Source organism: Ceratotherium simum, chromosome 19, assembly GCF_057802395.1.
Source record: "Ceratotherium simum simum isolate JZ-2026a chromosome 19, ASM5780239v1, whole genome shotgun sequence".
NCBI lineage: Eukaryota > Metazoa > Chordata > Mammalia > Perissodactyla > Rhinocerotidae > Ceratotherium > Ceratotherium simum.
Window position 1 is genome coordinate 13,646,331 of NC_141918.1, and position 23,888 is coordinate 13,670,218.

A 23,888-nucleotide genomic window follows, 5' to 3' on the forward strand; every position below is an offset into this window, starting at 1 on the left:
TCACATCCACGAGATTTTTTATACAAACCTCCTGATAACCACTAACCAAATAATCAGAACAGAATCACACACAATAAAGAAAGAGAAAACTAAGAGAATCCCCATACAGAACTACCAAACTGCATTGGTAGTTCAAAACACATGGGACAAGAAACAAAAGAAATGCAAAAGAACCAGAAAAAGAGTGATAAAATAACAACAACAAGCCCCCATATATCAATAATGACCCTAAATGTAAATGGACTGAACTCTCCAATCAAAAGACACAGAGTGGTGGGATGGATTAAAAAACAAGACCCGAGGGCCAGCCCGGTGCCGCAAGCGGTTAAGTGCACGCACTCCACTGCAGCGGCCCGGGGTTTGCCAGTTCAGAGCCCGGGCAAGTACCGACACACCACTTGTCAAGCCACGCTGTGGTGGCATCCCATATAAAGTAGAGGAAGACGGGCATGGATGTTAGCCCAGGGCCGATCTTCCTCACAAAAAAAAAAAAAAAAAAAAAAAAAAAAACAAGACTCAACAATCTGCTGCCTCCAGGAAACACATCTCGGCTCTAAAGACAAACACAGGCTCAGAGTGAAGGGATGGAAGACAATACTCCAACCTAATGACAAACAAAAGAAAGCAGGTGTTGCCATACTTATATCAGACAAAGTTGACTTCAAGATAAAACAGGTGGGCCAGCCCCGTGGCTTAGCGGTTAAGTGCGCGCGCTCTGCTACTGGCGGCCCGGGTTCGGATCCCAGGTGTGCAACGACGCACCACTTCTCCAGCCATGCTGAGGCCGTGTCCCACATACAGCAACTAGAAGGATGTGCAACTATGACATACAACTATCTACTGGGGCTTTGGGGGAAAAAAAAGGAGGAGGATTGGCAATAGATGTTAGCTCAGAGCCAGTCTTCCTCAGCAAAAAGAGGAGGATTCCCATGGATGTTAGCTCAGGGCTGATCTTCCACACACACACACACACAAAAAAAGATAAAACAGGTAATGAGAGACAAAGAGGGGCATTATTATAATGATAAAAGGGACACTCCACCAAGAAGACATATCACTTTTAAATATATATGCACCCAATACAGGAGCACCAAGGTACAAAAAGCAACTATAAACAAACCTAAAAGGAGATATTAACAACAATACAATAATAGTAGGGGATCTTAACATCCCACTCTCATCAATGGACAGATCATCCAGACAGAAAATAAATAAGGAAATAATGGACCTAAATGAAAAACTAGATGACATGGACTTAATAGACATATACAGAGCACTCCATCCAAACACAGCAGATTACACATTCTTCTCAAGCACACATGGAACATTCTCAAGAATAGACCATATGTTGGGAAACAAGGCATGCTTACATAAATTTAAGAAGATTGAAATCATAACAAGCATCTTTTCAGACCATAATGCCATGAAGTTAGAAATCAACCACAAGGAAAAAACTGGGAAAGTGACAAAGCTGTGGAGACTCAACAACATGCTGCTAAACAACCAATGGATCATTGATGAAATTAAAGGAGAAATCAAAGCATATCTGGAGACAAATGAAAATGAAAACACACCATACCAACTCATAGGGGATGCAGCAAAAGCAGTCCTGACAGGGAAACTCATAGCAATACAGGCCCACCTTAACAAACAAGAAAAAGCCCAAATAGGCAACCTCAAACTACACCTAACAGAATTAGAAAAAGAAGAACAAACTCTAAAGTCAGCAGAAGGAGGGAAATAATAATCAGAGCAGAAATAAACGAAAATGAAATTAAAAAAACAGTAGAAAGGATCAATGAAACAAAGAGCTAAGTTCTTTGAGAAGAAAAACAAAACTGACAAACCCTTAGCCAGACTCACCAAGAAAAAAAGGGAGAAGGCTCAAATAAATAAAATTAGAAATGAAAAAGGAGAAATTACAACAGATACCACAGAAATACAAAAGATTATAAGAGAATACTATGAAAAACTATATGCCAACAAACTGGACAATCTAGAAGAAATGGATAAACTCCTAGACTCTGATACAACCTCCCAAAACTGAATCAAGAAGAAATAAAGAACCTGAATAGACCAATCACAAGTCAAGAGACTGAAACAGTATCAAAAACCTCCCAAAAAATAAAAGTCCAGGACCAGATGGCTTCTCTGGAGAATTTTACCAAACATTCAAAGAAGACTTAATACCTGTCCTTCTCAAACTATTCCAAAAATCAGAGGAAGATGGAACACTTCCCAACACCTTCCACGTGGCCAACACCACCCTGATACCAAAACCAGGCAAAGACAATACTAAGAAGGAAAACTACAGACCAATATCCTTAATGAACACAGATGCAAAAATCCTCAACAAAATATTGGCAAACCGAATACAGCAATACATTAAAAAGATCATACACCATGATCAAGTGGGATTTAGACCAGGGACACAAGTATGGTTCAACATCCGCAAATCAATCAATGTGATATACCACATTAACAAAATGAGGAATAAAAACCATATTATCATCTCAATTGATGCAGAGAAGGCTTTTGACAAGATCCAACATCCATTTATGATAAAAACTCTCAACAAAATGAGAATAGAAGGAAAGTACCTTAACATAATAAAGACCATATATGACAAACCCACAGCCAACATCATACTCAACAGGGAAAAACTGCAAGCCATCCCTCTGAAAACAGGGACAAGACAAGGGTGCCCACTCTCGCCACTCTTATTCAACACAGTACTGGAGGTTCTGGCCAGAGCAATTAGGCAAGAAAAAGGAATAAAAGGAATCCAAATAGGCAACGAAGAAGTGAAACTCTCGCTGTTGGCAGATGACATGATCTTATATATAGAAAACCCTAAAGAATCCATTGGAAAACTATTAGAAATAATCAACAACTATAGCCAAGTGGCAGAGTACAAATCAACTTACAGAAATCAGTTGCATTTCTATATACCAACAACAAACTAACAGAAGGAGAACTCAAGAAGACAATCCCATTTACAATTGCAACAAAAAAGAATAAAATATCTAGGAGTAAATCTAACCAAGGAAGTGAAAGACCTATACAATGAAAACTATAAGATATTACTGAGTGAAATCAGTGATGACATAAAGAAATGGAAAAATATTCCATGCACTTGGATTAGAAGAATAAACATTATTAAAATGTCCACACTACCTAAAGCAATCTATAGAGTCAATGCAATCCCAATCAGAATCCCAAAGACATTCTTCATGGAAATAGAACAAAGAATACTACCATTCACATGGGGCAACAAAAGACACCATATAGCTAAAGCAATCCTGAAAAACAAGAACAAGGCTGGAGGCATCACAATCCCTGACTTCAAAACATACTACAAAAAGCGATAGTAATTAAAACAGCATGGTACTGGTACAAAAACAGACACATACATCAATGGAACAGAATTGAAAGTCCCGAAATAAAACCGCATATCTATGAGCAGCTAATCTTCGACAAAGGAGCTAAGGACATACAGTGGAGAAAGGAAAGTCTCTTCAATAAATGGTGCTGAGAAAACTGGACAGCCACTTGCAAAAGAATGAAAGTAGACCATCTTCTTTCACCATACACAAAAATTAACTCAAAATGGATCAAAGACCTGAAGGTGAGACCTGAAACTATAAAACTCCTGGAGGAAAATATAGGTAGTACACTACTCGTCATCAGCCATAAAGGGATCTTTTTGAATTCCATGTCTACCCAGACAAGGGAAACAAAAGAAAAAATAAAGAAGTGGGACTTCATCAGACTCAAGAGCTTCTGCAAGGCAAATGAAACCAGGATCAAAATGAATAGGGAACCCATCAGCTGGGAAAAAAATATTTGCAAACCATATACCTGACAAGGGATTAATCTCCATAATATATAAAGAACTCACACAACTGATAACAAAAAAACAAACAACCCAATCAAAAAATGGCCAGAGGAAATGAACAGACACTTCTCCAAAGATATACAGATAGCCAATAGGCACATGAAAAGATGCTCAGCATCACTAATCATCAGGGAAATGCAAATCAAAACCACACTAAGATATCACCTTACACCCGTTAGAATGGCTATAATCACCAAGACAAAAAGCAACAAATGCTGGAGAGGCTGTGGAGAAATGGGAACCCTAATCCACTGCTGGTGGGAACACAAACTGGTGCAGCCTCTATGCAAAACAGTATGGAGATTCCTCAAAAAATTAAAAACAGAAATAGCTTATGATCCAGCTATCCCACTACTGGGTATCTACCCAACGAACCTGAAATCAACAATCCAAAGAGGCTTATGCACCCCTATGTTCATCGCAGCATTATTCACTATAGCCAAGACATGGAAGCAACCCAAGTGTCCCTCGACTGATGATTGGATAAAGAAGATGTGGTATATATATACCATGGAATATTACTCAGCCATAAAGAAAGACAAAATCGTCTCATTTGCAACAACATGGATGGACCTGGAGGGTATTATGTTAACTGAAATAAGCCAGAAAGAGAAAGACAAACAGTGCATGATTTCACTCATATGTGGAAGGTAAACCAATACACGGACAGATAGAACTGTTTGGTGCTTGCAAGGGGCTAGGCTGGGGGTGGACACAAGGGGTGGAGGTATGCACTTATATGGTGACTGACAAACAATAATGTACAACAAAAATTTCATAATAAAAAAAAATTTTTTTAAGTGAAAAGAAGATAATGTATGCTTAAGAAAAATGAAGTGCATTGCATAAATAGAGTCTGCCAACATTAAAATGGAAATTTGCAGGGCTACCACAAACAGGACAAAAGGAATGAGTGACCCATCAGAGAGAAACTGAGGAAACTATGACAGAAGATGAGGGGTAATTTATGTGAGAGAGAGATGCGTATGTGTGCGTAGAGCGTTAAGCAAGTATGTATGTAACGTGTAATAAGGACAGTTTAGTAATGAAGAAATGCATTAACAGTTTTATTCAGAGATGATCCCAGACATCAATTCAAAGGAGCAAGCAACATACCTGTAAGTCAAACTCTTCCAATTCAATAATAGCATGTGCTCAAAAGGTGAATAAAGAAGGTGTCTAAGGAACACAAGGGACAAGTACAGTACATGTACCACTGTTATAAACCCGAACAGAACTATCAGAATTCACTATGAGGAGTCATTATTACTTCAAATCATACTTATATCAATATAAGAGTCAGGAAAGGGGAACTCTAACAAAAAAAAGTCTCAAACCAAAATGAGTTTACTCCATTAAGGGATGTGAGCTAAAAAAATTAATCACTCTTGGATTGCCTCTGTTGACTATCTTCAACCTCAGATCGAAATAAAAGGAAAATAAAGCTTTCCAACCGTGAATTTTTCAATTAATTACATCTAGACTTCTCATCCCTGTCAAGCATACCACTGACATCACCCAAAATTCAACTCTCCAGTCACCCTTCCTCTCTGATGGTCTCTTCCTCACTGGTCTGGAGCCCCTTCTCCTTAGTTCATCTTATCACTAATCATCTTCCCAAAGAGTGAGCCCTGGAATCTCTTTTTCATAAATAATCTGCACTATAACCTCAACCTTTTTCATGAACACCTTGTACCCTGTGTCTTAACTAAAAGCTAGCTCTCCACCAAGACCACTTCTCTCTTAAGTGAAGGGTACTCATTCTCCCATTGCCCAAGTTCCATGGGGGTAGTGTAAACCATTCTCCTATATCCTCACTGCTTTCTTGGCCTCTTTCAAAAGCTCTTCTTCCATTTAGACTAACTCCATTCAGCTATAGCACTCAGCTGTGGTAGAGAATACATCCACTGTGGTTGGTGACACAACAGCTCTCTTTAAGAGCTGCCCTCCCCATCCACAAAGACAAGACCCTAACAACCATGTTACATGACATTACAAGATAACCTTCCACTCCAGCCAAAGTTGATGGGAGCATGGGTGAAACATCAGGTTCTCTCTTCTGATATACTGGAATTGGCATTCTGAGAGTCAAAGTCTCTGCAGGTAGCTAAAATTATAACATGTAAGCTTAGAAGATGTAGGACAATTATAATCTCCCAGGTCAAGAAGGAATCAGGAAGAGCCCGTCTTGAGAGTTAGAGCCAGTGAGAAGTATGACACAAAAGGAGAGAGACAGAGATAAAAAGGAGATAAAAGCAAAGATGAGAAAATAAGAACAAATAGCAGAAACTAGGTTCTAGATAGCTTTCCAGGTCCAGGCTCCATTCCCTTCCTGAGATCTGGCTATATTCCTGTGCTCGAGTTCCACCCACTTACTCATAATAAATTCCTCTTAATATTTAAGCTAGTTTGAGTTAGTTTCTGTTACTTACAACCAGAGAGTCCAAATTAATAAAACACTCTATCCTCCATCTATTGACCTCTGGTCATTTCCCCATATTCATCAAAAGTAGTCGGTATTTCTCACCATGCTAATTCTATCATTATGTTGGTAACATCTACATCCATTGAAATAATTTGACCCATCAAACAACCTAGGCTTCACAGTTCAGTAATTTCACTTTCAATGACCCTCATCTTTGCTTAAATTGAACAAACTGCTCCCTGGACATAGCATCATCATTCCACACTGCTCCACCTTTGGTTCATCAATTCAACCACATTGATTGAGTACCCACAACATTCTGAAGCCAACATGCCACTCTTTGACTTCTTTCATTAAACAACTTGGCTCTTTTACTCTCACTATGCTCACTTTTCAATTTCACCAAGACTAAGAATCCCTTCGTTCCTCCCTTTTCACAGTCTCACAGCCCCCCATCCTGACCTTACTTCCTGTTCAGCCCAGATCCTATGGCTGATTATTTCAATTATTCTACACTTGGTATCCCCAGTACTCTTTACCCTCTTGTCCTTCCATCACATCCATACTAAATATACCCAATGTTGTACCAACTTACCATTAGTCTTCTCCACTCCCACACATAAGCAGCTGAAGTTAACTAAGGAAAAATCACAATCTCAGCACTAAGGATGAGATTTCCCCTCTCTTGTTGAAGACCTAGTTCTCCATCTGTGCTTGAACTCCATTCCCTTTCACCTCCTCAGAGACTGCTCTATCATTTATTCCCCAACCTTTATTTTCAACTTCATTAACCTCGCTAGCTCCTTATCCACAAGTAATAAATATGCTTGAGTTTATTCCATACTAAAAAGCTTCTTCTGACTATGTGGGCATCAAGCAATCACTCTTCTCTCCCTTTTTGATTATAACCAAACGACTTGAATAAATAGTCTGTACTAGCATGCAGAAAAGAGGTAACATAATAGGACTGCTTACAAGGTTGGCCCCTGGATGGTATGTGGTAACATGACTCTCAGAGAGTTCTCAGACTGATAAGGGTGGTTCACTATGACTAAATTATTTGTTCAAACAATACAGTTTATGCTGAACAAACACTTTCCTTCTGGGATTCTGGAATTTTGGTACATGCTAGGCAGAGGGTGCCTATAGGACTAGCCACCAGTAAAAACCTTGGGCACTGAGACCCTAATGAGCTACCCTAGACAGAAACATCACACATGTCGCAGCATTTTCAATGCTATGGGAAGAGTGAGCTCTGTACAACCCTTCATGGGAAGAAGAGAGCAACAAGAAGCCTCCTCCAGACTCCAATTGTCTTTTTCCTTTATGATCTAGCTGTATATCCTTAGTACATCATGGTAATAAATCTTACCTTGAGTATAACTATATGCTGAGTCTTAGCAAATCTCCAAAAGTGAGGGTGGTACTGAGGACCCCCTAACACAACTCTGTCTCCACTTTCTCATGTCCATTAACTTCTTAAAATCACTAGTCTGACCTGGCCCTACTGCACCACAGAAAATAATCCTGAGATGAACACCTTCTATCCTTATTGTATTTGTCCCCTCTGTGACAATCATTCACAAAAATCAGTACATAACTCTAAACTATTTTTCATATTTCTTTGTCCTTTTATGCTGAAACTGTGAAGAATTTCTTAGCTAGATCTTCCAGCTTGATAATTTCCTCTACAGCAAACTTCATTCTGCTATCCAATCCACCTACTGAGTTGTTTTTTGTTTTGAGTTGCTTTTTTTAATTATCATTTCCAAGGTCTCTAACTGGTTCTTTCCATAATAGCCTGCCATTATTTTATGGATTGATATCCTCTCTCATCTTCTAAAGAAATGTTCTGTTCGCTTTTTATAAACTGTTTCCTCTGGTGTTAGCTAAAAATAATGAGGTAGTTCCATACATACTAAGAAAAGATATCCAAGTAAAAAAAAGAAAAGCTGCAGAAAAACATATTCATGTTAAAAAGAGGGGAGTAAGATCAAAACAGAATATATGTATGTAAATGCATAGAAAAATTAGTATCTAGAAGAATAACCAAAAAGTAAAGAGCAACTGGAGTGGGAGTAAAGAGATACCTTCACTTTTTACTCTGTATACTTCCAGATTTTTTTTGCATTTTTAGTTTACAAAGAAAACTGATCTTTATGTCATTTATGTACTCTTTTAAATTTAATAGACAGATAAGTAAATGGGGAAATTTTTTCTAAGATGATAAAAATGCCAGTGGTAGGGTACAAGTTGAAGGATTATAACTTATTTCTCTAGTTTTCTAGAGAAACAGTTAAAAGTTTTTTAATTAAATTTTCTTTAATGTAATATTACTTTTATAAGTAAAAAATATATTTAACAATTTCAGTATTTACTAATTACGATTTGAAAAGAGGAAAAAACTACCAAAATGCTACATAAGGCTTTGGATTTCTTTTTTCATAACTCTGCTTGTGGAAGTATAAGCATATATATTCCTGAAAATCACCATCTCCTCATTGTCAGTTAGAAATCAAACCTTTTTGCTTTCTCCAAAAACAGAGAAGGGAAAATTTCTGCTTTTGGCAATGGCAGACTAGTTTATTTAGGGCAATTCTGCAGCCATGAGAAAAAGCTAGACAACATGTTAAAAGCACCTATTTGAAGACATTGGAGAATTAGAAAGGCAATAAGAACTTGAAGGGCCAAGAACTCAGAGACAAAAACTGGAGTTCCAGGCCAACAAGGAGGAGGGGTCCTGTTTAATTCTCCAGGCTTTCAGTTAGGATCCCCAAAGGGCTACACTCTAGGAATTAGGGTGAAACAAAAGCAGACCAGCCTCCCAAAACTAAAGCCTAGCTTCTAAACAGTTCAATCCTTGACTGAGTTAAGATGTTCTACTCCTAATCCTAAGTAGCAGCAAAAGTAAATCTTCTCTGAAGGAAGGTAACAGGATGCAGAGTCTCAAATTATTTCCACAATTTTTCATACATAATGTCTAGTAATAGAAATACCCTAGGTATGCAAAAAATAACTACAATGGACTAGAAATCAAAAGGACATGAGAAGAAACACAAAAAAAAGATCCAAAGGAGATACACATATTATAATTATCTGACATAAGCTTTAAAATAACTGGAAATAAATTCAAAAACCTAAATGACAAGATGAAGAATTCTAGCACAGAACTGAAAACTACTTTAAAACTCAAATGGAAATTCCAGAAGTGAAAATAAAATAAGTGAAATTAAGTACTCAATGGATGAATTTAACACCAGTTTAGACAAAGCTAAAGAGAGAATTAGTAAACTGGAAGATTGGTCAGAAGAAAATATCCAGACTGAAAAATTAAACAAAAAGATGGATAATACAGATAAGAGACATTTAAAAAAAAAAGGCTATTGGGTAAGTCCCAGAAGGAGAAGGGAGAATGAATCTGAAGCAATATTTGAAGAGACAATGGCCAAGAACTGTCTAAAACTAATTTTAAAAATGCAACTATAGATTCAAGAATCACTATAAATAGGAAGCAGGATAAATACAAAGAAAACTACAAGTAGAAACATCATAGTAAAACTGCTGAAAATCAAAAACAAAAAGAAATTACCTTCAAAGAAGCAATTTTCAACAGAAATGGGCTATGAAATGACATCTTCAAAGTGCCAACCCAGAATTCTATACCCAGAACAAACATTGGTCAAAATGATGGCAAAAAAACAAGACATTTTCACACAAATACTGAGAGTGTGTCACAGCAGACCCATATTAAGGAAAATACTAAAGAGAGCTCTTCAGTTAGAAGGAATACTATCCAAATGGAACCACAAAAATAGATAAAAGAATGAAGAAGAGCACCAGAAAGGATAAATATGTGGGTATATCTAATGAATATTAACTGTATAATATAATAATGATGATGATGATGATGATGATGAAGTTTTATGGGGCTTAGAACATATATAGAATTTGGGCCGGCCCTGTGGCTTGGTGGTTAAGTGCGCGCGCTGCGATGCTGGTGGCCCGGGTTCGGATCCCGGGTGCACATCGAGGCACCACTTCTCCGTTCATCCTGAGGCTGAGTCCCACATACAGCAACTAGAAGGATGTGCAGCTACGACATACAACTATCCACTGGGGCTTTGGGGGGAAAAAACAAAATAAATAAAATCTTTAAAAAAAAAAAAAAAAAAAGAACATATATAGAATTAAAATACACAATACCAAAAAGGCAGGAAGAGGTAAATGAAATCAAAGGTTCTAAGATTCTTGCATTGTCTAAAAAGTGGCAAAAGTACTAATATATACCAGACTTTAACAAGTGCAAGATGTATAGTGAAATCCTGGGTAACCACTAAAAGAACAGTAAAGGAATGATAACAATCAATGGGTTGTGGTGACAGAAATAATAAAAATGATTAAGTATAAAGAAGGCAAGAAAGACAGATAAAAAGGAACATACCACAAGTGGGACAAACAAAAAAAAGAGTAAAACAGCAAGTTTAAATCTAATTATATCAGTAGAATAAATGTACATGGACTAAATACTCCAATAAGGCAAAAACTGTAGACTGGATAAATAAAACCCAACAACATGATGCTTATAAGAGACTACCTGAAATAAAGGATAAATAAAAGTTGAAAGTAAAAGGATAGAAAAAAGATATTCCATACAAGCACAATCCAAAAGAACATGTGTGCAATCATACTAATATCAGACATTTTACAATGGTAAAAGTTAAGACACTGTAAAGATAAAATAATCTTCCACACATATTTGTATAAACCAAATAATGTCACCTCAAAAGTTATAAAGCAAAACCTGACAGAACTACAAGGAGAAATAGGTAAATCCACAATCATAGTGGAGAATTTTTAAAACACTCCTCTTAGTAACTAACAAAACAAAACAGGAGAAACAAGGTTTGAGATTTTATTTCAAATGTCATTCACTTTCCCTAAAGAAACATGCCCATCTTGGCTATTTTTCTCTTAATGCTGTTGGAGCTCATTTGCAACTACAGAGATTTAATGGTACTTGACATTATAAAATAAATGTCATTTTTAAGACCTCTTCTGCTGGCAAAAAACAAAACAAAACAAAACCTGCAAACTTTACCCCATTTTGCAAAATAGTAACTCTTTGTCTTAAACTCTTTCACACATTCAAATACTATATCGTAATTCAAAAACACATTAAGCATATACTCGTGAATAAAGTTACTCTTAAAAAATATAGTCGAATTCCCTTACAAAAATGGTATCATAATAGGGTTATCGTTTATATGTTATGTTATGCTATTACACTTTCGTTAGAATGTGATTCTTTTTTTTCTAGGTATATAATTCAGTAATTTCAGATATCTAAATCCAGGAAATAATGAGTTAGACTAAAAGAATAATGTCATTTTAAAAATTACTTCCGTGTTCCAAAGCCATTTACACTTTTCAGCAGTCTTACAGCTTTTAAGTTTGAAATGTGTAAATATATATTAAAACAATGTTTCTCAAACAAGTCTTTGTTTTAAAAACCCAAAATAACTGTATTATATGATTTACATAAAACAAGGCATTTTCTTCCCTGCCTCTGAATCATTGCCTACCAATAAATGAGCTGTGGTGTTTACTGCTCAAATATGATATCCCACATCCCTTAATTATTAACTTCATTAACATTTAATTACCTCCACACTTTCCCTAACTTTCCCCTTTGGCCTACACCATATACTTGTGTATGTACAAGTACAACCAGTACTTTTCTTCTCAACATTTCTCCTATCCCCCCAAGGAAAGGAGATAACTCCTAATGCTTTTTGTTAGGTCTTTTATTTCTAGAAGAGTAATGGGAGTTGGCCACAGAAGTCAGAGTCTTCTAAGTTCAACTTTACAGAAAATGTGAAAATACCACCCATGGGAAGGAGCTGAATTTATATGTAAAGTTATTTTAATTATATTACAATTTTGTAAAACATTAGTAAAAATTTTCACTAGATATTTAGTTGGAATTTCACAATATTTTGCAAAGAAACAGTAAATTCTCAATCTAATATCTAAGAGTTCTTTGGTTTACCTAAGAAATAAAAACAGAATGAATTTACATAACTGAAACTTTTCTTGTAGAACAAAGACTCATGCCTATGAAGAATCTTTAGAAATAGCCAGAATAAAATAAGCTTACAAATCTAGCTAAACAAACATAGTCAATACTCCATTTTCATAAATCTCAATAAGCCTACAAAAGAAAAAGGTAAAGACCATAATAATATTTTTAAACATTACCAGTTTTAACCGTTCTTTTCTCCTTTTGCCAAAGGAGGCACTTGACCCAGGTTCTGATTCCTTTTTTCCATCCTCATCCTCATCTTCATCTTCATCATCCTCAAAACACCAATCTGGCAATACAGGTGGGGGTGGTGCTTCCTCTATATCACCATAGCGACGAAACAGTTCTTTCAAATAATCACCCTTATAAATTCCTGGTGGTCTGGCTTGAGCAAAAGTAGCAACTGCTGCTTCAATACTATGGAAACAAACACCATGCAATTTCCTCACTACTCTCCATTTATGCAGATTTACCAAAACTCACATTATATTTAAGGCACCATACAAAGTATAATATGGTCCCCACTCTCAAGGCAACCAACCTACTAAGGGACAAATTCATTCTGGAACAGTTTTAATAGAAGGTATATTGATAATTCCTAAACTCTAGAGGTAAATTGCAATGAGTATATAGAAAAGATCTGGGTAGAGTCTGTGAGGAAGAATTTAAATGAAGCCTTGAAAGTTGAGGTCTGACTCTAAGGGAAAAACATCAGTCAAAGAAATGTGAATAGCAATATGAATAAAAGTAAAAAGCATGCTAGTTTTTTAGGAATTTTTTCAAAAGACCCAGGCAATAAGAGCACAGGTCATCAGAGAGAGGCTAAGCATAGGCTGAGTCTGACACAGGAGTCTGGAGTTATTGTGTAGAGCAATGAAAGGCCAGAAAGGCAGAGCTAGAAGAGCACGCAGCAGAGAACCACTGAGGATGCGTGAACTGGGAAATATACAATCAGATGTGGACTTTGGCTAATTATATTGAGAAAAGGACCTACTGTGTGAAAGGCTTTGTAAACAAAAATAATGACCCTCAATCAGTAAACAAGGAAATTCAGTTAGTAACATCCCATTGTCTCAGGAATTTCGGGTAACTAAGGTTCTAATCTCTCAGGATCTAAAAAGGCACTTCACAAATAAGGGGCACTCAATAAAGACATGCCGACGGTTTAAACAGAGTAAATCAGTCCCAAAAATACCACCTCTTTACAGCATTATAGGTTTTTCATAGTATTCAACAGCTATAAAAAAAGGTACTACTAAAAATGAAAAGAACAACCACAATAGCAACTTCCAAAGGTGAACACAAACCCGAAGTACTGGGAGAACTTTTCTCTGGTAATTCTGTCAGATGTGAAAAAAATCTGGAAAATACATAGTATATGGGATCCATAAGCATTCAACCAAAGTGCTACTTAATATAAAACACCAGGTAATGAATGATATTCTAAAGATTAACCAAAGCTAAAATGAAAACCACTTCTAATTATATTAACCATGACTTCACCAAAAATTTGGCAATATAAAATGCTAAAACTAAAAAAAAAATCAGTAAAATTTTTTATCAATTACTAAATATGTCTTCTTCCATTATAACAAGAAACAAATACCTCCAATCCATTTTCTCCACCAAAAAGGCACATATGAGGAAACCAGTGCGATTGAAACCATGGGTACAATGAACACCTAGAAAATAAAGTAACTCCAGTTTAAAATTAATAAATCACAGGACAAATTTTACTTTAAAATTCCAACCTACAATCAAGACATTTCAATCTCTTTATAAAATAACTACGTTTAAAAATCTTGGCCCTCTCTTATAACTATTAGTAACTTGTCAGTTTAAGTTGCTTAGAATGTAATTTATAGCACTAGTTAGAAGTTGAAATGTAATATATGACTTATTGCATACAAATTGTCTCTTAAGGTCTAAAGATTTCTCTTAAAACAACAAGATTCCAACCATTTTAAATAGGAGGTATTTTCATCAAACATACAACTCTAAAGGAGACACACACACACACACACAGGACACTTGACTGGATACAGAAAATAATTAAATAATTGACTGATAGATATACAGTACAATAAAAATAAAACTACTTTGCAATTCTCTAGAAACCAACTGACTACATCTTGACATTAGCTTACAATCTTTCAAAATAAACCTTTAGAAGAAAAATCAGCTGAGAAAAATAAAATTATTTTTCTTAAACCTTTTTTCAGGACATATTCAAGATCAGTGTGGTCCTACCTCTACATTCTAAAAAGCTGCAAATGAACTTCATAAATTCCAAAAATAACTGAATTTTTAAATCATTTTAACCACTTTGATAAAGTAACAAAAACAGCTTGGTGGACATTACTAACATGACAACATTACTGCCAGGTTAATTCACTCTCCTGCAAACCTCAAAATGAAGCTTTTCCTGTTATCTCTGTTTAATGGAAGGATATCCTGACATTCAAGACTATATTTTTCTTTTTACTGTTATCTTTCACAAACTACTCTTCCCTGTGTATATAAGGCATCCTGATAGAGTGCAATCAAAATCAAATACAGAAATAAACTAAAAGTTAGAATTACAAAACTTCTAGAAGAAAATACAAGAGAAAATCTTTGCGACCTTAGTGTAGGAAAAGATTTCTTAGATAAAACATGAAATAAAAGGAACTACCGATAAACTGAACTACTTCAAAATGGTAAATGTTTGCTCTTTGAAAGATGCCGTTAAGAAAATAACAGCAGCCACAGAAAATATTCACAATACATATATCTGACGAAGGACTTGTATCCAGACTATATAAAGAACTCTTACAACTCAATAAAAGGAACAACCCAATTTTTAAAAAACTGGGTAAAAGATTTGAATAGACACTTTACAAAATAATATATGGAAATGGTCAAGAAGCACACAAAAAGATGGTCAACATCATTAATTATCAGGAAAATACAAATTAAAACTACAATGAGATCCCACTACACACTAATGAGAATAACTAAAATCAAAGAGACTGACCACGTGAAATGTAGGTGAGGATACAGAGGAACTAGAACCCTCATACACGCTAGTGGAAATGTAAAATGGCACAGTCACTCTGGAAAACAGTTTGGCAGTTTCTTAAAAAGTTAAACATACACCTATATCAAATGACCCAGACATTCTAATCCTAGTTATTTACCCAAGAAAAATAAAAATATATGTGCATCGAAGACTTATACATAAAGACGAATGTCCACTGCAACAAAAAGACAAAAGTCCACAGCAACTTTATTTATAATGGCCAAAAACTGCAAACATCCCAAATATCAATCACCAGGTGAAGGGATAAACAACATACGGTATATCCATGCAATGACTACTGCTCCACGAAAAGGAACAAATCGCTGATAAATGCAACAAGTTTGATTTCAAAACCATTTTGCTGTGTGAAAGAAGCCAGAAAACAAAAAAGTACATATATATAATTCCATTTACATAAAATTCTAGAAAATGCAAAAGTTTGCGTGGAACCACAAAAGACCCCAAATAGCCAAAGAAGTCTTGAGGAAAAGGAACAAAACTGGAGGTATCACACTTCCTGATTTCAAACTAGACTACAAAGCTATAGTAATAAAAATAGTATGGTACTGGCATAATAATAGACACAGACCATTGGAACAGAACAGAGAGCCCAGAATTAAACCCCTGCATATACAATCAACTAATATTCAACAAGGGCACCAACAACACTCACTGAGGAATGGAAAGTCTCTTCAACAAACGGTGCTGTGAAAACTGGAATAAACACATGCAGAACAATGAAATTGGATCCCTATCTTACAACATTCACAAAAATTAACTTGAAATGGATCAAAGACTTACACATAAGACCCAACACCATAAAACTCCTAGAAGAAAACATAGGGAAGAAGTGACTCAACACTGGTCTTAGCAATGATTTTTTTTTGGATATGACACCAAAACCACAAACCACCAAAGCAAAAATCAATAAATGGGACTACATCAAACTTAAAAGCTTCTGCCCAGCCAAAGAAACAATTAAAAAAATGAAAAGACAACCTACAGAATGGGATAAAATCCTTGCAAACCATATATCAGATAAGGGGCTAATATCCAAAATATATAAAGAACTTATACAACTAAACAACAAAAAAAACAAACAATCTGATTAAAATGTGGGCAGAGAATCTGAACAGACATTTTTCCAAAGAAGACATCCAAATGGCCAACAAGTAAATGAAAAGATGTTCAACATCACTAATCATCAGGGAAATGCAAATCAAAACCACAATGAGATACCACCTCCCAGCTGTTAGAATGGCTATCACTAAGATGACAAGAGATAAATGTTGGCAAGGATGTAGAGAAAAGGGAACTCTTGTACGATGTTGGTGTGAATGTAAACTGGTTCAACCACTATGGAAAACATTATGGAGGTTCCTCAAAAAATTAAAAATAGATCTGCCATATGACCCAGCAATTCCACTTCTGGGTACATATCCAAAAGAAATGAAAACAGGATATCCAAGAGATACATACACTTCCACGTTTACTGCAGCATTATTCACAAGAGCCAAGATATGGAAACAATCTAAGTGCCCATCAACAAATGAATGGATAAAGAAGATGTGATATATTTGTATGTATACACACACACTGAAACATTACTCAGGCATGAGAAAGAAGGACATCCTGCCATTTGCAACAACACAGATAGAACTTGACCATATTATGCTAAGTGAGATAAGTCAGACAGTGAAAGACAAGTACTGTATGATACCACTTATATATGGAATCTAAAAAAGCCAAACTTGTAAAAACAGAGAGTAAAATGGTGGTTACCAAGGGATGGGGGTAGGGTATAGGACAGATGTTGTTTTTAAGGGTACAAACTTGCAATGAGTAGTAAATAAGACCTAGAGATCTAACATAACAGTATAGTGAATATAGACAACAATATTGTATTATAATCATCAAACTTGCTAAGAAACCAGAACTTAATTATTCCAACCACTAAAAAGAAAGGATAATTGTGTAACATGATAGAGGTACTAATTATCACCACAAAAGCAATCATATTACAATATGTAATAAATTTATCAAATTAACATGTACACTTTAAATTTACACAATGTTATATGTCAAATATATTTCAATAAAAAAATTTTAGAAAATGCAAACTAATCTATAATGACAGAAAGTAGAAAGTGATTGCCTAATCAACAACTAAGGGTAGAAGAGAGGATGGACACAAAGGGGCAAAAGACACAAAGGCTCTGATTCTTGATTGTGGTTTCATAAGTGTCTACATCTGTCAAAACTCATCAAATTATATACTTTAAATGAATGCAATTTATTAGATATAAATTATACCTCAATAATATTGATTTAAAACAAAAGAAAAACCAGATGTTAAAGTGAGATGCTGGTACAAGTCTGCAAGTGGCATTAATAACATATTCCAAATATTAATGTTCATCAACTTGGCCTTGTTTTCAGCAGTTAACTTTATCAAAAATGTTATAAATTTGAAACCTTTTAAAAAGTATATCAGGGGCCGGCCCAGTGGCATACCAGTTAAGTTCACACATTCCACTTCAGTGGCCCAAGGTTTGCCAGTTCTGATCCTGGGAGCAGACCTACTCACTGCTCATCAAGCCATGCTGAGGTGGTGTCCCATATAGAAGAGCTACAACTCTACAACTGTAATATACAACTATATACTGGGGCTTCAGGGAGAAAAAAAAGAGGGAGATTGGTAACAGATGTTAGCACAGGGCCAATCTTCCCCCCAAAAAAAGTATATCAATAAAATATCATTTTAATCTCATTTCTGTAATAGGGTAAGATTTCTTTCCAAAAAAGGTTTTTGCTACTTAAACATTTGAAAACCAGTATCTTAAGAGTTACTCTCAATTGAGCCAAATCACCTATTTCTATATTCATATTAAATAAAATGCTCATTAATATTTAGAATAAAAACCTTAATAAACAAGAATATAAAAGAATCACAGAGAGTAGCAGCAATTTGTGCAAATATAAACATATGAATCAAAATAGCACATACAGAAGACTATAAATGAATCAGAATGGCTAAAGCATGAGGTATGATAAGAAAGTAAAGGCAAACACAGTTGGAGACAGTGAGAGGGTCAAAATTCTGCAGAAACTTATGCACTATACTAAAGCGATTATAAGGACAATGGAGAGAGATATTAAAGAATTTTAAGCATGGCAATAAAATTATCAGGGCTTAAAAAACCCACTTCAGTGGCAGCTCAACAGAAGATAAAGATGGAGCAATAATGAAAGCAAGAAAACCAGTAAGGAAGTCATCCCAGTAATTTGTGTGTGAGATACAGGTCTGAATGACAAGGGTCACGGTGATGGGGATAGCAAGGAGAGGCAGACTGAAGAGATATTTAAGGTAGAATCTGCAATCTGAGGAGTGAATGACTGTCAACATTGACAGAAAGAATGTAAAAGGAGTCTATGGTTTATGACGTGGGTGACTAATTGGGCAGTGGTACCATTTACAAGGTTAGGAATTACAGGAGTTTACATGAGTCTTATATGCAAGGCAATGAGTATAGTGGACATGGTGAGTTTAAGGTTGTTATGGAATGTTACGTATTTGGAAATAATGGTAAAGAGCTTCATAGAGAGGTCTGGCTGGAGTTGTAGATTCAAGAATAATTAGCATATAGTCAGCCATGAAGAGGTCTGTGATGTGGATAAGATCTCTGAGAATGGGTATGTAAAATAAGAGAAGAAAATTAAGGATGAAATCTGAGGAAAACCAACCTTTCAAGAATAAGTAAGGAGGGGACCATAAAAAACGTTAAGAATGAACTGTCATGGGGTCAATAAAACAAAGAGAAAATGGGGTCATGTACACCAAGAAAAGAGGAAGACATGAGCGTTCAATTGTTTGTCACATAATTAGAACTGAAAGTCACTATATGATTAGGCGTACAGAGGGAAGACTCCCAGATTGCAATGAAGTGAATGGGAATAAATGGATTCAAGTTTCGATCTTTCCAAAAGTCAGCTGGGAAGGGGAAATATAAAACAGAAAGAAAGGTGCGTGGGTTTTTTTTTTGGGGGGGGGGGGTATCGTTTAATATGAGAGGCTTAGATATGTTTACAAGGCTAAGATGGATCTGGTTAAATCACAGAGCTTGACAATAATAGAGAACAAGGATATAACTGAAATGAAGTTTCTGAAGGGAAGAGAGAAAAAATAGAGATAAAAAATAAAGAGATTAACCTTGAACAGAAAAAGACATCCCTTAGAAATAAATGGCTATAATCATGAAACTATAAATTCTATCATCTCCATTGCTTTGTAAGAAAGTGGGCCTCAAAAAAGTTACACAAAGATGTTAGCTGTAAACAGACTTTATTATTCAACATGTATCTTAATCCAACATGCAAATTTCCTTTCTACTTCATATTGCAGATCAATTTAAGCAACAAATATTCTAACTTTAGATATGTTTCTCATCTAAACCACTACTGTTTTTGCATCTAATTTTTACTCTAGCAAGATTAACTAAATATTTTTATGAATAGGAAATGTGAGAATAATTGCCAAATAAGTGATTAAGTCATGCCACAATATATTAAGAAACTATCATTGCTCTTTTAATATTCTTTGTTACACAAATACATGAAGTTTTAGTCTTATTATGTTATACTTCAAACACTAATAAATGGATTTTTAAAGTAAGGTAAGGATTAATTTACAAAAACTTTCATCAAAACAAAATCTCTACAGAAAAGTTTGGAAGATTCTGTATTTAATGTAAAAAAAAAATTCCATTACTTAAGAATACTACAAGCTTAATCTGATATGTCTTCAACGTCAAAAAAAAAAAGTGCTTTTCAGTTTTCCTCAGTTCATTATGAGAATGGGTCCATCTAGTGGCAAGTAAAGCACAGTTTATAACAAAAGATTAGCTCACTATTAATTATAGTGCAACTTCTCATTCAAATTAGTCATTTTCTAGATAAGCTGATATAATGAAGTAAATTTATATGGCATTCCAAAAAATATTAACACTAATCTACGTATTAAGGGAACAGTTCTTTTAGAAACCAAGTCAAGAGAAGAAACAATCTCCTCAACAAAAGGAGAGAAAGATGAGCTATAACTATAGAAATACCATAGATACTGAATATATGTGTAAATTAGGAAGAGGTGACTTATAAAATGCTGGTGGCAACATTTCTTTTTGAATAAAGCCTAATCTCAATACACACAATTTCCTTTCTATCTCATTAGTCAGATAAATTAATTTTTAGGATCAAAATCTTATCTGATCAGTTCAAATCAGTGGTGCTCTACTAGGGGTGATTTTGCCCGCCCCCCAACTCCCCAGAAGACATCTGGTAACGTCAGGAGACATTTTTAATTGTCACAACTGGTGGGATGCCACTAGCATCTAGGGGTAGAGGCCAGAAATGCTGTCAAACATCCTACAACACACAGGAGAATCCCGTAAAATAAAGAATTGTCCAGTCTAAAATGTCCATAATGCTGAGGTTGAGACACCCTGGCCTAAATGAGCAACAAAAATAAGAACAGAAGAAGGAAACTAACAATTATTAAGAACTTATTATGTGCCAAGTTATCTCAAATTCTTTTTTTTTTTTTCTGTGAGGAAGATCAGCCCTGAGCTAACATCCGTGCTAATCCTCCTCTTTTTGCTGACGAAGACCGGCTCTGAGCTAACATCTATGGCCAATCCTCCTCCTTTTTTCCCCCAAAGCCCCAGTAGCTAGTTGTATGTCATAGTTGCACATCCTTCTAGTTACTGTATGTGGGACGCGGCCTCAGCATGGCCGGAGAAGCGGTGCGTAGGTGCGGGCCCGGGATCCGAACGCAGGCCGCCAGTAGCAGAGCTCACGCACTCAACCGCTAAGCCATGGGGCAGGCCCTCAAATATTTTTATTTAAACAAAAGAAATGCTTTTTCAGATTAGTGGTTACCAGAGGGGAAGGGGGTTAGGGGGTGGGCATAAAGGGTAAAGGGGCACATATATATGGTGACCGACAAATAATAATGTACAACTGAAATTTCACACGTTATAAACTATTATAACCTCAATAAAATAAATTCTTTTTAAAAATGTTTTTTACCAAAATAAACGTGTGCGACTCATGAAAATACATATTCACAAATCTATCACGCGTATTTATAACTAGAAACACCTAATGAGAGGCATTAGTTAAGCTATGTATCTATTATACACAGTCCACTATTTACCAAGAAATCAGCTGTTTCTGTTTTAACACAAGACAAGATTTTTTAATTTCTCCAGTCCACAAAATTCTTATTCTCAAAACAGTTATTTCTGCACATGCAAACAAATGCACTAAAGTTCCATAATCTCTTATTTGTAAGTATAATTTCAAAAAAACTCTAAGAAAATTAAGACTTTTAGTAAATCATTTGGGGACAAAACCTGACCTGAACTGATGTGATGTTATTTATAACCTATTTTTCCCACTTAGTGTGAATGAATATTCATGTGTTTAATTGCAGAAATGTTAATCTGTTTAATTATGCAATGCTCTCTAACACCCAGATTATCTCTAAATACTATTTTCCACTAAAAGGAACCAGGCTCCTTAGAGAAACAACTGATTCTAGGTCTGAAAAACATCTTATGCCAGAAAACAAGGAAACCATCAAAGAATGATATCAAAAAGATACAGAAACCAACCTGAAGGGGCTCCCATTGGCCTAGGATAGAGCAATTTGGACATAAGAATAAACAGCGACTGCAACTGATTTAAATACATCAACCATATAAAAATAATGAGTTCATACAGATACTCCAACAAAACAAAATTAATCAGTCACCATTGGAGATTGCTGAGATTCCGACTCACTATTCTGAAAATTGAGAATCAAACATTTAACTTGCCTTTCCAGTACAAACTGCATTTCAGGATAACCAAATTGCGGAGAAAGAATAGTTCTTTACTAAAGAATTCCAGCTAATACATGAAGAAATGAAAGAATGAGAAAAATCATCATTTTGCAACCCCTAATGAAATACTGGATCAAGGCAACAGTCATCCATAGATACTAAAATCATTTGGTAAAAGACTGATGAAGAACTTTGTAACAGAGGAAACAAGTTGCCACCATCTGAACCCACTTAAGATATTACATGCTTCCTGATGTGGTGTGAAAGGAACTATACAACACCAACTACGAAGCATTCTTGTCTAAAACCCTAAAACTGAATATAATCATTTCTCTAGATTTAACTACCAACTTACAGGACATACAGGAGATAAAGGAACAAGTTAACTGATACCATGAGGAAGCAATCAGATAAATCCAGACTATGGAATATTTTACAGGACAAATGACCTGGTTTCTCCAACAAACTGATGGCATTAAAAAAAAAGAGAGAATCAGAGAGACTTAAGAGACATAACAACAAAATACAACACATGCACACTGTTGGATCCTGGTTTGAAAATCTAACCTTAAAAAGACATTTTTTAGATAGTTGAGGAACCCTAAAAATGGACCAGGCTTTATTTATTTTTTTTTTTTTAAGCTAATGCACCTTTTTTTTTTTAATTTTTATTTACTTTCTTCCCCCAAAGCCCCAGTAGATAGTTGTATGTCATAGACGCACACCCTTCTAGTTGCTGTACGTGGGAGGCGGCCTCAGCATGGCTGGAGAAGCAGTGCGTCGGTGCCCGCCCAGGATCCGAACCCAGGCCGCCAGCAACAGAGCGCAGGCATTTAACCGCTAAGCCACGGGGCCAGCCCTGGACTAGGCTTTAGATGACATTAAGGAATTTATAATTATTCTGCTTGGTATAATTGCACAGTGGTTATATACAAACCAAAAATCCTTATCAGTTAGAGATGCATACTGAAACATTTTTAGTGAAATGACATGATATCTGTGATTTGCTTTAAAATACTCAAAAAATTTGTTAAGAAGAGGAGAGGAAAGATGAAAAAAAATCAGCAAAATGATAACTACTGAAGCTAGATGATGGATATATGGGATTTCATTTTACTATTCTCCCTACTTTTGGAATGTTTGAAAATTTCCATAATAAAAAAATTAGGGGGGTGCTGCCCCGTGGCTTAGTGGTTAAGTGTGCGCACTCCGCTACTGGCAGCCCGGGTTCCGATCCCGAGCGCGCACCGACACACGGTTTTTCCGGCCATGCTGAGGCCGCGTCCCACATACAGCAACTAGAAGGATGTGCAACTATGACATACAACTATCTACTGGGGCTTTGGGGAAAAAAAAGGAGGAGAATTGGCAATAGATGTTAGCTCAGAGCCGGTCTTCCTCAGCAAAAAGAGGAGGATTAGCACAGATGTTAGCTCAGAGCTGATTTTCCTCACAAAAAAAAAATTAGGGGGTACTGCTACCAGGGGAGGTAACATGGTAAAAATGGGAAACATCTGGCCCCAAGGGGTTCAGGTAAGGAA

The 23,888-nt window shown here is 35.8% G+C and overlaps 1 protein-coding gene across 3 annotated transcripts in view; it reads right to left on the bottom strand.

The window, feature by feature from the left end:
* The window catches only part of RNGTT (RNA guanylyltransferase and 5'-phosphatase), a 304,153-nt gene that overhangs the window by 262,999 nt on the left and 17,266 nt on the right, over nt 1–23,888 (bottom strand). For all 3 annotated transcript variants that reach the window (XM_087443866.1, XM_004422111.3, XM_087443867.1), the window contains exons 5-6: nt 14,012–14,087; nt 12,582–12,822 (exon numbers count right to left, since the gene is read on the bottom strand). In XM_087443866.1, coding sequence (XP_087299992.1) covers nt 12,582–12,822; nt 14,012–14,087 — 317 coding nt within the window. The remainder of the gene's footprint in view (nt 1–12,581; nt 12,823–14,011; nt 14,088–23,888) is intronic.